Source organism: Montipora foliosa, chromosome 9 (genome assembly GCF_036669935.1).
Source record: "Montipora foliosa isolate CH-2021 chromosome 9, ASM3666993v2, whole genome shotgun sequence".
NCBI classification, from domain to species: domain Eukaryota; kingdom Metazoa; phylum Cnidaria; class Anthozoa; order Scleractinia; family Acroporidae; genus Montipora; species Montipora foliosa.
This window is the reverse complement of record NC_090877.1, coordinates 44,337,623-44,351,957: the sequence shown is the minus strand read 5'-3', so window position 1 is coordinate 44,351,957 and position 14,335 is coordinate 44,337,623. Positions and strand designations below refer to the sequence as shown.

At 39.8% G+C, this 14,335-nt stretch overlaps 1 protein-coding gene across 1 annotated transcript in view; it reads left to right on the top strand.

Moving 5' to 3' along the window:
• The first annotated feature begins 311 nt into the window (after positions 1–311).
• Positions 312–14,335, top strand: part of LOC137969492 (uncharacterized) — a 31,615-nt gene continuing 17,591 nt past the window's right edge. The window contains exons 1-4 of the mRNA XM_068815773.1: positions 312–644; positions 9,668–9,719; positions 11,210–11,284; positions 12,362–12,481. Coding sequence (XP_068671874.1) covers positions 492–644; positions 9,668–9,719; positions 11,210–11,284; positions 12,362–12,481 — 400 coding nt within the window. The 5' untranslated portion in view covers positions 312–491. The remainder of the gene's footprint in view (positions 645–9,667; positions 9,720–11,209; positions 11,285–12,361; positions 12,482–14,335) is intronic.

The following is a 14,335-nucleotide window of genomic DNA, read 5'->3' as shown; positions in this document are numbered from 1 at the left end:
GACATTCATTGTTTGCATTGTCATTTCAAATGATCTAATGATACTTAAAATATAATTTTTTTTTCTGGGAAGCTTATTTTATAAGCTTTAAATGATGATTGCTTTAGACATAACTTCAAATAATTTTTTGTAAAAAAAAAAAAACAACTAGGGAGAGAGCAATTTTTCGCGCGGATGGCTTTTCGGAAATGAGTTAAATAAAGCAATATTTCATTTTATGGTTTCCCATATGCATTGTTTTTGTTTATCCTGCCGTGTAAATTTCTCCCAATTATCTCCAATCCAATGCTGATGATATGACGTGTTACTTTGAGTTTGTTATTAACATAATTAAATGTCAGTCACGAATATGTGACAATCGTTTTGTCGAGTCGCCCGTCGACTTGTTTCAAGTTGGAGTGGGAACAAATCATTTTTACCTTTATCCCACTGGACAATCTACCATTTGAAGTCAAGCCGAGAATCTATTCCCAAAGGTATTCGATGAAAAAATGACGCCAATACTGGGCTTGCTCTCCTTGTGGTGGTTAATACACAATTCCATCGTAAAGGGCGAAGATCATTCGCGTGATGATGGTTCCTCTCGCCATCCTTCTCCAATTTGCCGTTTTCTTTGCAAGCGGAGGACTAACCCTTTAGGAAAGGTAGGGAACAATTTGAATCGCGAATTGGTTAGTTCATTTATTTTCATGGTGTATCCTGAATGTTAAGAAATGTACACAAGATATATTCTCTTTAACATGCAAAGAAACACTTCTAGCTGTAGGTCGGTATCAGACGTCGAGAAAGGTACATTTCTTTGCGAAATTCCAAATGCAAATTTAATTTCATTGTTTTGTTAAAACTTCAGTAACTGACAACTTCCATTACTACTAATTTTGTTCGGTTTGTGCATGCCATGCGACAGGAAGTAGATTACATGTTAAATGGAGACGAACTGTCGAGATAGCGAGAGGAGGGACTAATTTAAGAATTTTGTATTAAGCACAAACACGTTTGTTAGGGTTTAGGTCGTCACATTCAGTCGTCTTTTAGGCCAGATGAAAAATTCACTTCTCATGAATTTTCGTGTCGAATAATGTTTATTTCGCAAACGTATGCGATGCCAACTATAAACATCTTAGGCAAGCTCGTTTTTTTGCATCACGAACATCACATTTTGATTACTGTCACCGCTTTGAGAATCGCACACTCATCAAGAACGTGATGCATACGTAGTGCACTTTGTTTGGGTGACACAGGAGCAAAATACGTAGAGTTGTGCTTGTATTTTAGCGGAGAAGGTTCGAAGATTGTGGATATTGGCGATGTTAATACCAAATAAAAGGCAGATTTAGTCCTTCTACAGAGCACCAAAGCCGATTAAGAAAAAAGGAGACTTTTTCAGGGATATTGAGGTTTCCGAAGTGCTAGCAAACCAGCAGAAAATCGGCGGGATACTGAGATGCGATGTTTTTTGTTTTTGTGTGCTTAAGTCACGCGATGCATCAATTATTTTACACCCCCTGTGGTTTACGTTAGTGAGCGTATCTCTTCAATTATTGAAAAGATAGCAGTATGTTTTGTCTGCACATTTTATCAGCCATTCTGACAACAGATATGGTTTTGCATGGACAAAGACGCTCCTAGACGCTCCACGAGCGTAAACTGAGTTGCCGGTGGTACGTGTTACAAAAATAGAAGGCACTGAGTTGGGTGGTGTTCCAGTTAATTTTTTCAAGTGTGGGGCCATTGAGACCATTTGAGAGGTTACCCACATGTCGTGCTAGCCTTTGGCTCACCGCATCATGTTGTCGTGTTGACTGTGTCCCAGGGGTGAATCCGAAAATTCCACAAAGAGGGGGCCAAAGAAATTGCGTCAAGAGCGCACCTCCCCATCCGAAAAGTTCACTTTTAGTGATGTATATCTATCAAGGCAAAATGTATTTGAAATAAGAAAAGCTCTGAAACTGGACTAACCATTGTCTTAAGTAAAACTGCCAGATGCACACTGCACCACATGAAAGTCGATTGGTTACACAGGGAAAAGGGGAGAGAGAGCCCCTGATGTCCTGTCCCGTTTCCTGAAGACGTTTTCCTGCATGTCATGCATGTCTTGCAGTTGCACTAAGCACACGTTTATTTCACACACTAAGGAAGGACTGTACATGTTGTTTCTGTTTCATAATTCCTCTTCTTTTCAGTTTAATATGATGCCTGGACAAATTTTTTAGCTTAACGTTTGCATTAAAAAGTACCGTAAAAGCCGGGAGTTAACAGTAAAAGGCAAGCTAAAAGATACCCGTGCGAGAGGAATATTTTTCAAGGTTGAAGAGAACGCTCCGGTCAACGATCGACCGTTGATTTGGAGTCGCGGAGCGTTCTCTCCGACCTTGAAAAAAATTCCTCTGCCACCCAGGTAGCCAAAAGACAGATCAATTTCCCATTCTCAGCGAAAGATTAATGGCAATAGATCTTAAAAGCACTAAAATTTCAGCAGTCTCCGACTTCTTGAATTAAGGGTCAAAAGGAAGAAATCATGATCACGTGCTAGGCAACCACAAAGGTGAAGGTGATCATCTTGTGTCAACCTTCCTGTTTACATTGAATGAATTACAGGGAATAATGTTAATTGTTCGTCGTTTTTAGAGTAAAACAACGTACATTTTAGCCAAGAAACTTCCGTCTTTAGTTTTTTTTTGATTTTTTTGTGATATTTGACGAAAAACTTACATTTCATCTCTCGGGTCAGGAAACCTTTTTTGTCTGTTTTAATCAAAACAGAGTTTGTATTTGAAAATCTAAACATCTAGGAGATGCAAAATCATACTAGTGAACACGGCAACCTCAACTATCGCAAATCACAATTGCTGACAAACACAAAAGCGAAGGAAAAGGTTAATAAATATGAAGTTTTTTACTATCTGAAAGTTTTTGGGCTCTAAAGCGATACAATAGTATTGTTGAAAAATCTTCGTGCTAATGAATAATGTAAACAATCTTCGCACTAGTAAGTCGTAGCAAAAACTGGATTAATTTAAAGAAATATGGTTGGCCTCATTAAAAAAAACTTCGTTTTACACCACAGTGACACAACAGATCTTTTTCTGACGTTTAAAACTATAGCTTCCAATTAATAATTTGCCAGGAAGAACACGACTTCCTGTCATCTTTATGAAAACTGCCCGCGGGGTGTCAATTTGAATCCACGCATGCAAGTTTGTTAAGCCCGAATACACAACACGATGAATCAACAAAACCTTCTTCAGCGAAAAAAAATTATTGAAACAACCAACATATTTGCTATTAGTGGCAAAAAACCCTTCCCATTTCGATGCGTGCGTGAAACCAGTCAAGAAACCCAATTCGTGTCAAATCAGATGTTTTTATATTTGTGTTGTAACTTCCTGAATAAAATGTTATGTTATGTTATGTTATGTTATGTTATGTTAAGTTATGTTATGTTATGTGAGAGCGGAGGGGTTGGCGCAGTGGTAAGATGTCTGCCTTCCAACCCTAAGGTCCCGGGTTCCATTCACGGGTTCCATTCCTGGTTTTGCCGAGACTGGAATATTTGGCGACCTTCTTTCCCGCTAAAGTTCACTTAGCTCTCCATCCTTCCGAGGTCGGTAAAATGAGTACCAGCATGCATGGGCTTCTGAGAAGCGGCTGCAATTTGCGCCTGAATATGCTTCCAGTCCGCTGGGGGTAAATTGATCATTGTAAAGCGCCTTTGAGACGTTAGTGATAAGGGCGCTATATAAATGCACCACTTTACTTTTACTTTACTTTTACCTGAAGACTGTGCAGGGTTGACTACAAAAATGCAAAAAGCATGTAAATAGCCAGACAGCTGAGATGCGACTTCAGTAAACACGTACAGTTGCATTCAAGGCGTTCGATTCCCTCGATGTTTGTTTAGCCCATACAGAATTTGCCAGTTGGTGTGAGTGTTGTACATATTACACACAACGGTTAGTAAATATTGTTTTAGAAACAAAGCTCACCCAGTTGATACGGAGATCAAATTGTTGTCGAAGTCCATTACTTGTCGCTTTTAAGATTCCTTATATATATCTTTCACCGCCTGTCTTTATACATGATTGATTTTCCATTCTTGAGCTCCAGAAGGGTATATTTTGTTTAAAGATCCACCCAAACGCCATTCTCGTTACAATGACTTTCGACGCCAATGCGGGTTAATTAAATATTCTACTGTGTCCACTGTAGCCGAGATTGCGACATATCCGATATGAAAGGTGTTGCATGTAGATACCCTTGTTTGTTAGAACGAAATCTCTTGCCTGCTTGCTTCGCTCGCCAATTTATTATTTGCCATGTTCCTTTTCGCTCCATAACCCCAACTGCGGTGCGTGGTCCCAGGTTACGAAATCTCGAATGTTTTGTACCGGAATCTGTACTCGGCTTACGAAACATTCGATGCTAATTATCGCTGGGTTTCCCTGAAAATGCTTTTAGTCTGCGCAAGAGATGTATTTACGCCGGACTACCTGCACTGATTTGCGTTTGAAAGTTTAATTATGAACAGACAACAAACTTCAGTGTCATGAGTCAGAATCATGAAATTTCATATCGAGTTACATGAGCTGGAAAAAAAAAGGTCCTTGTTTAATGTCCAACCACACGTCACTCTGCTGAAAAAGCTCAACTCCTTGACCTACAATACACTCTTAAGATTTTGTTGCATGATTTCAGAGTTGACAGTGCTCCGGCGACAAAATTCTCTCGTAACATTGTGCCGACTTTATAAGACCCATCTTCTCCATCCATTTCATGTCAGTGAAGGCTGCGGGTTGTTTTTATTTGCATTGACCACTGAGAGGTTTTCTGGAAAGAAGTTTCATCGTTATTTCCTAAAAAGTGAAAAAAGAGTTTCTTTTTTTCCACTTTTTCACTTCGAAAGGTATCTCATTCTTGGGAAGAAATAAAAAAAAAAAATAATAACAATAAATATCGTGCATCGTAATGATATATGACGTACTGACTGGGTTGATGAACATTTTAAGATTTCATCTAGAAAGCGTTCTGATTTTGTTTTAAATCTCATTACCCAACGCGGACGTGGTACTTCTCATTTTATTATGTTTAGAGCGGTTTTCAATTGAGTGTCGAAAGTAATTAGATAATTACTTTGGTTTATGGTTACTTCACTCAGTGATTGGTTCAAATTTCTCGCACCAAGTTTTCCAACCAATCAGAAGTGAATGCAAAACCAATCGTCGCTCGCGCGTTCACATTTTCCCGCGCTTTGTGTCGGCTACATGTAATTACTTCGAGTTTTGATTGGTTTACTGGATTGTCTCCGTCCTTTTTGATCGGCCAAAGTAATTACTTTGGTTTTGGTTTTACGACACTCAATTGAAACTCGCACTATAGATCGTTTTCACGTGACGTCATCATTTTCTAAAATCCAAAACTAAAGAGCCACGAAAGTTTTTATCCTCATCAGGCATAAGAGGCGGTAAATTTGTATCCATTTGCAATTTTAAAGCTCAATAGCGTGCTTCGTTTGGAAACCAGAGGATTTTGAATTTCTGAGTTATAGCGATGCGTGACACGAGGCGACGATCGAGTTTATTGAGAAATATATATTTATCTCATGGTTTTGAGCCTTTTTAGAATTTAAAGCATTAGGAAAAGTGCTTAGGTAAATAGCTGTCTGTTCAGTACAGATGATCACTCACCTAGATAGCCAAAGTAAGTAACACGGTTGACACTATTTTCCGGCCGCCATATTGGTGCACCACAGATGTGCACCAACATGGCGTTTTCATACTGGGCTCTGTAAATTTCTGCGAAACATTTCGAAGAATATCTGAAGTTTGGGGAAACGCACAGGCCTAAAACTTGGAGAAGTGACTTCTTCATTTATCTTCTACAACATCACGAATTCTTGACTTTTTCCACTGGATGGTTTTCGATTTATTTTTTTATTGCGTGACAGTGAAAACGATCTATTCTGCCGTCTGTGTGTTTTAAGTTCGATGAAAGTGGGTTTTGTTACGAAAATCTTTTTTTCTCAGTCTAAGGATGGGTACATTAAAAGCATGTATTGAGCATCTTAGTCAATTCAACTTACTCTTTAGATATAGCCCCTTGAGGGAGAGGCAGTGCCTGGTTTAGAGATTTATCAACCAGTTGACACCAGCTTTTGTGAGTCAATATGTTTGATACTTAACAATTATTCCACCAGCACGGGTTGGATATGAGATGAGACGTAGTCAAGGAGACACGTGCGTAGCACCGACTTGTACTAGTAAATTCATCTCATATCCAACAAGCGCGAGTCTTCCTTTCGTTATTTTGTAAAAAGAAAAAAAAACTGTAGAGCATGTTAAAATGGCTCACACAGCATGATGGCCAAGCTAATAAAAACTCGGCACTGCATTATCGAATGATTTAGTTTTTGATCAAGATAGATATTCTTTAACGCCAACCACTATCCAAAATTCGCCCCTCAAGGTTTATCTTTCAGAGATAGTTCTCCGAAATGCTTCCTTTTTTTTTTCGTTAATCAGGCTGACAAAATATTTGTAATGGTCCTTCTGCCTCCAATACGGTGCTAATTGGATACCACTTTCTGCTTACTTTGCTATAATTGAGTGGTTTTACATACTGACTGACAGAATCTTTGGGCTGTGTAAATATGTATTTGCAGACATTTTAGCGACATAATGAATTTTTTGTGTGTGTTTATTATGAAAGTGTCACAAAATTTGTCAATGTTTTGAAACATCACAAGCTATTCCACTCGATCAACGTTGGCGCACAACTGTGTTTTTTTGTATATTAATTTTGAGAACAGAAGCTCTTTCGATGTTTAGATAGGAATCGCGAAGCAGCGGTTGCCCCAGCTGCTCCTCGAGAAACTCTAGCGCTTTTTACGTTCTCTCCAAACTTTCTACTTTTCTTCTTGCTTCACAACGCGATAGAAGCACGTTAAATCTTGAAAGCACCGTTAAATTAATGTTTGGACCTCTATGATCTGTTTGTCATTCCAGACTAACAGCGTTCCCGACAATTTGCTTCAAAACATGCTCTAATATTTGCGGTCAAAACACTTATAATACAAGGGCAATATGGAAATTAATTCCTTCCTCGGGGAAAGGGAATATATTAAGGAGAAGCGTTGTAAGGGACAAATACAAGGAATCTAGTTTTTCTTAGGATAAAATGATTAACTGAAATCTTGTTTATGATTTATTTGAAGCTCTGTGAATTTTTTTGGAGGCGAATTTGTTTCCAAACGTGGCACTCCGTATTAATCTAGCAGCGTTGGGATTAATCAGAAATTTACTTGTTTTGACCTGAGGGAAAGATTACTTAACGACTATTTGTTGCTGCACTCGAGGTTGCGCAAGCTCTTGCTCTTATATTAAAGCGGGAAATTACACTCTGGGGCTTCGAAGGGAAGGTAGACGAGCGTCACAGGGAAACCAGATTGCATAAAAAAAAATAATGTTTTGCGTAAACAAAATTGCTCTTACGTTCTGAATGAGGGGACGGATGAATGAAGCATGAAGAATGAAGCTTTATTTAATCGCGGGATTGATGAGGTTGATTAGACCTCTAGCAAAAAAAAAATATGCTAATAAGCCGGGAGAAATACAGAAACGGAAATCCAAAAACTTATTTACAGAATAAGACCTAAAAATTACGTGACGTAGCTATATACAATGAAAAGCGCAATTACTCAAAAGAACGCAGATATTATATAGAATTAGCCAAAACCTTAAGTGTCTGACTGCTTTTTTAAAGGCTGACAATGTGCTCAAGGATCTTAAGGTATCAGAAATCTTGTTCCAAGTAATAGCCGCCAAGTACTTAACTGAGTTCTTGCCATAACGAGTCGTATTAGGTTTCGGTTCTTGCAGCTTGTTAACCCCTCTCAGATTTTTGATTTTGTCTCTTAACCTAAATAGGTCTCTCAGATATATTCAGGTGGATAATTGTTAATTGTCTTAAATACAATAATCAACAAGTTCTGGATACGTCGATCCACAAGGCTGTAACATGAACTTAAGCTTTAACTGAAAGAAGAGACAGACAGCAGTTAAATTTAAACAATTTATATTTTATTTCTGAGAAACACACACGGGCTAAAACGTACGGAACGCTTGAAACAAATTGGACATATCTATGATATTATGAATCTTTGATTATCCGTATATAAAACTCAAAACTGAAGATCCGAGTCCTGGATGGGAACATAGAATGCCCATGCACCTCAGTTGTCTTTAATAATTTGTTTGCATCACTACCTTTGAGAATTTTTGCCTCTCTATAGAAACGACTTTTTTTTCTGTTTTACTGTAGATTTTTTTCGTTTTTTCCTGTTTTTACAGTATTTAGTTTTTTTTTTTATATGGCGGTCAATGAACATTGTAACTTGGTATCTTGTCTCGAATTAAAGGAGGAATTGAAACACATGAAAACTTTGTAATAACTTTCGAGGGAACGAAGTTGAACTTGAAACTAACTTTCATGCAGACGCCAAGGTCAGGATCTGACCCTCAGGCTCGGTTTGGTTTATAATTTTTACAAACACGCAAATCAATATGATTGGTTCGTTTGACTGGTAATACCGAAAGGACGCGTGATTGCTAAGTTGCCATTGGTCCCTTTTGTAATTATCAATTTGACGCGTTTGACAGCTGGCGTCTGCATGAAAGTGAGACTCAAGTCCAAGGTAACCAGAGGCCTCTTTGCCGCTCTCTCGCGGTTCAAGAAAAATCTCTGGGACACAGGGTACGGCATACTATTCAGCCAGCTCTTTTTTCAAATTTCACATTTTTTAAAAATTAAGAATCGTTGTCTTGGGCGGCAGTTTACCTTGACAGACAATATTAAGTTTCGACTTATCGAGCTAATCTTTCGACTGAGATAAGGATACGTGCTGTACTGTGACTCAATGGGTAATAGATCACGTTCGAGTGGTCAGAATGGGTCTTGCACCCGCGATCTCCAGATCTCAAGGGAAGCGTCCTGACCACAAGGCCACACTGCCTAATCAAGGGAGGCATATGGCGTATATGTTGAGGCAGGTCAACGAGGAGTTTTTATTTGTTATCTCTTTTGGGGAAAGTGTCCCAAGCAGAGATTTTGCGGGTTGTGACGAAACAAAGAACGCCTGTGAGAGAAACGAGACACTGGGAACGAAGTTGAACTTGAAACTAACTTCTGCAATATTAGAGTTTCTGGGTTGTGAATCAGATGGAAAGTTTCCCATGCTTTTCTACAAGGAGGAATTGATTAAAAAAAAAAAAAAAAGCAACATCAATGCGAACATAATATTGACTTCAGAATAGAACTGATACTGGATTTACCAAGCAGAATCGCATCTCACCCCCTCCTCTTCTCCGTTATTTGCATGTAAATTGAGACTAAAATACGTTGGCGGAGGCAATGGTAGAAAATCAATGCTGCTCATGTCCTGAGGAGGGCGCGCACCTTGCCAGATCGCCTTCCTGCCAAATTCTCGTGCCCAGACTTCTCGCGAGTGAAGTTTAGGTTGCGTGACGTATTAAGAACGTTGCGTGACACCCCGAAAGAAGACTGCGAAGGAGACTAGTTAAAAAGCTGTCTGACAGCAAGCCATATTAAACGTTTTTATCGCTCGCGTTTGGTTGTCTCATTGACACGTGATTTTTCTATTCTTACTTTGTAGGAAAGCCCATTTGATCTGTGTTCCAGGACATGTTTCCACGACAAAACAGGAGGTAAACAACGTGATACATTACCTTAGGAGGGGTGGAGTGGGGGGGGGGGGGGGAAGGTGGGGATGGGATGAGGGTAACTGACCGTAGGTCATGAGAGCATAGAAAATAAAGAAATCTCCTAGACACACTACACGCTGTCCACTGGTTACTGACTGGACCAACCCCTCCAGGTGGCTCATAACAGTTTCAACATTTTCAAGAGACGGACGGACGGCAACCGGAAGAGAACATTTCGAATGTCAGGAAAGTGGTATCTCCAAAGTTTATATACTAATCATCTTTAATGGAAAAACGATACTCAGCAGTGTAAATGTGTTTGGACGTGACAAGTGAAGAAAACATCCAAAGTAATTTTTTGTGCTGTATATTATCTCACTGTTTTAGTATATACTAAAACAACTATTCACCTTAGTGTCGGTGTAAATATCCACCGCTAGCCACCTCCATTTCGGTGAATAGTTGTTAACTAGCCACCTCCACTTCGGCGAATAGTTGTTAACTAGCCACCGACACTGAGGTGAACAGTTGTTTTAGTATATACGAAAACAGTGAGATAATATAGGGCAAAAAGATGATTTTGACTCATTTATTCCTGCAATATTTTCGGGCGCAAATCACGCGCGAGTTGCTCAAAGGTGAATAGCAAAGGATATACGGAGTTTGAGTAGCCAATCAAAGCGCGCCTTCAACGCTATCCACAGTTTTAATATATATATGTTATTTGCCAGCTGAGCGGTCCGTATAGCGGAAAAAAAAAAAACTGTGAGCAAGGTCTTGAAAATGCTGCCTAGGCGGCAGGCCAAGGACAGCTCTTTCAAGACCGAGCGAGAAATCCCGAGCGGGAGGTCGCGGGATTTTCTCAGCGGGTTTTCTCAGTTGGTTGAGCATCGAACTACCGTGCGGGAGGTCGCGGGATCAAAATTCTGCCCGAACCAACACTCGAGGTCTTTAAATAACTGAGGAGAAAGTGCTGCCTTTGTAATGATGACATCTGCAAATGGTTAGACTTTCAATTCTTCTCGCATAAGGGCGATAAACCGTAGTCCCCGTGTCACAACCCTTCAACGGTTGATTCATAATCCTGTGGGGCGTAAAAAGAACCCACACACTATTCGCAAAGAGTAGGGCATGGAATTCCCAGTGTTGTGGTCACGCCTCATTTTATTCATTCATTCATTGGTTTGGTGAGATCGCTAATTGACTAATAGCAGCTGCCAGCGTCGCTTGCAGACGCTGATGTCTGATCTCACCCATAGATTGATTACTTGTAAAGCGCTTTTGAATATGCGAATAGAAAATGCACTATACTGAAATTCGCCACCATTGCCATTTCTGCAAACTAGGGTAGCATCAAACTATGCTTGATTTTCAGCTGTATTTTGAGATTTCGTGCAAACAAAATTGTTGGTTCGTTTTGAAATATTTGAAATACTTTGGAGCTGTCAAATTAGGCAGATCTGCGTTATTTTTGCTCTCTCACTTTCCTCCAGGTGAAATTTCCAAGCCCCTTTCAAAGGAAAGAAAACGACGAACGAGAAAAAGCAAGGAAGACGAGGAACAAGAGAGTAGGTTATACATAAGCCTAGAATAATTCAGGGACTTTTACAGGACCCAGTCACGTCCGCCATATTGGTGTAACTAAACCAAGTAAAAGCGGTCGCGTTTTTTCCCGAAACGAATCCACTGGAATTTTATGGAAGTATTTGCTCTTTCTTTGGAAAATCATTAGAGGCATTTAGCATCGCGTTTCGGCCAACGGCAAACGGTTTTTCTAACTATTTTGGCTAGAAGAACAACAGCACATAAACTACTATGAGGACATTCCCCTATGGTCCTGTTGCAAACAAAACTTTTCTTGAATGATAGAAATGTTTACTTTCTGCTCCCAGCGGTGTACCCTGCGAGCAGAGCCTCTGTAAAACTCACCAGAGGGCGAGCAAAAAATCGCGTCACGCCACAGCCCAAGTTTCTGAGCTAGTCACTCCGCTGAAACTTTTTAGGCAGCGCGCGCATCATAATTTTTCACAAGGCGGAGGCCAAAATCGAGCCTTCAGTACGAAAATCAATATAGCATCTAGGAGTGTGATCGAGGCTTGGCCTGGGTTTGAAACTGTCTCTAAGCAACGGCTTGCGCATACTCAGTAAAGACTTTGAACAGGAGAGCATTAGTAGGAGCCTCCATATGCAGTAGATCTTTGAGTCAACCTTTGCGCGTATCTTTCTATTTTTAGAACTAACCCTTGAGCAGGAGACTCGCATTTACATAAATTTACATCAGTTTGCACGATTTAAATACATTGCTACTGCTATTTTTGTCTTCGTTAGACAATAACTTTATTCTGATTGGCCTTTTAAAGCAGTGTTTGCGTGCAGAGCCGAGGAACTCGTGGCGTTCTAAAAATAGAAGTTTGACTCATAAGGGCGTGTATGAGAGAGGCAAACTCCTACTCATGGGCTCCTGCAGAATTCTGCAGAGTCCTCTCTTTCTCTTGGAGTCAACAAAGGCTTAGCCTACCTGTAGGCTAAGAAAGGCTCTGCTGGTACGGTGTCAGCTGTGTGATTTCCCTCGGTAAAGAAATAACCTTTTTATCATATCCAAAGTGAAGAGGGTATCTGTTTATTTTATCTTCACTTAAAAACAGGATGTTTCAGACCGCCCAATATTTCTGCGACATATGGGGCAAAGGCGCCCGAGCAAGTTAAGGTAGATTTTAAAACAAGAAAACCTAACTTACAAGTCACATGGAGTTCAGCAGAGCACGGTGAGTCATCAGGAGAATCTTTTTGTCGTAGAAGGACAGAACAAATTGTCGTTCATGTTACATCGATAAACACACACATCCTGCACGTGCATGCTATTGGGGAATCTTTGTTTACATTTTTTGCCTCATTGTCATACGCCCATAGATTTCTAATTTATCAGCTAAAAAATCAGTACTGAATATTTGAAAGTTCATTGCATAATGAGCTAACCCTGAGACTTTGAGCGGAATTTACGGTATAATCTCTGAGTAATGACGATTTGAAAATTCGAAATTTTATAAAGACTGTATGGGCTCATTACCGCTTTTGCCACCCAAGATTTTTGATGGCTAATAACTCGCGCCTTATCAAAGCTAAAGTGCTTACAGTTGGAGATTTAACTAAAGGGCCGCGGCCGAGAGTATCTCTTTTTTCCAATTTTATTTATTTTTAATTTTTGTCGTTAATCTCCTGTACTGATATTTTCGAATGACCGGCATCTGTCCTTCATTTATGGTGGAAATTAGTCAAAAAAATAAGGAACCCACGGAAGGTATGAAAGCTCTTAAGGTACATTTTAGCGTTTTTTTTTCCTAAGTTTTGAAATTGCGAGCATCTGAAAATCGGAGTTTTGTTTTTCGAAATTAAGAGAATTTCTTGTTGAAATTGGAGTTTATGGAATATTCGCCAACTGCCAGATACACTGAAAACTCGCACAGCTCCACATTTGAAAATCGCATTGTAATGTTTACTTCTTAAAAAAAAAACGACAGAAACACAGTTCCGTGATGGTCGTCACGCAGTCACGCAACATTCCCATTTGCTTGTTTTCGCAAAATATGAAGTTCGTGTTGTTGTCAATGTTGTTTTCTGACTTTACTACAAACGGTTTGTAGTAAAGTCATTAGCTCGCACAGGAACGTGCCAGCCAATTCTATTCAAATCCAGTTTTACGATTTTAAATAACACGACCGCGCACCGTGGCTCAGTTGGTTGAGCACCGAGCTGTCACGCGGGAGGTCGTGAGTTCGACTCCCGCCGGACCAACACTCAGGGTCTTTCAATAACTGAGGAGAAAGTGCTACCTTTGAAATTACATCCGCAGAGACCAAAGGCCCGGTCTCACAAATATCTTCCTTGTTCATTAGTTCCCTGTGGGACCTTAAAGAACCCACACACTATTCGAGAAGAGTAGGGGATGAAGTTCCCGGTGTTGGGGCTGTCCTCTTTGATTATATGGGTGGGTGGCTATAGCGGGTCCACATCAGCTGAATAGCTGCTAAAACTTCAACCTGCTCAAACAAATAAATAACAAACAAACTATTTTGCGATAACAAGCAATTGATAACGTTGCGCTACTGCGTGACGACCATTGTGGAACTGAGACTCTGTTTTGTTTCATTTCAATTGTATTTTGAAGAACGTTTTTACAAAGTAAACATTAAAATGTGGTTTTTAAATCTGGAGCTCAGCAAATCTTCCGTGTGTCTAGGCGTTAGAGTATATTCCCCACAAAAACTCCAATTTCAGTCGGAAATTCTTTCAATTTCGAAAACAAACTAAGATATCCCTTTCGTAGCTTCCGTATGTTCCACCATAAATGAAGGACGGATGCCGAACATTTGAAAATAACAGTATAGGAGCTAACGACAACAATTGAAACAAACAACTTCATACTACACTTCATTGCAACAATCAAAACGTCATTAACACTTAGCTTAGACATATAAATACACTATACTCCAAGAAATTAAGGTAACACTGTGCGGTAATTACAGTAAATAAAGACCAAAACCTGGTTTTCACTAGCGACGCATGCTTATGCTAGTGAAAACTAACGTCGACATAAGCATCAAATCAACCACGGCCTCCGC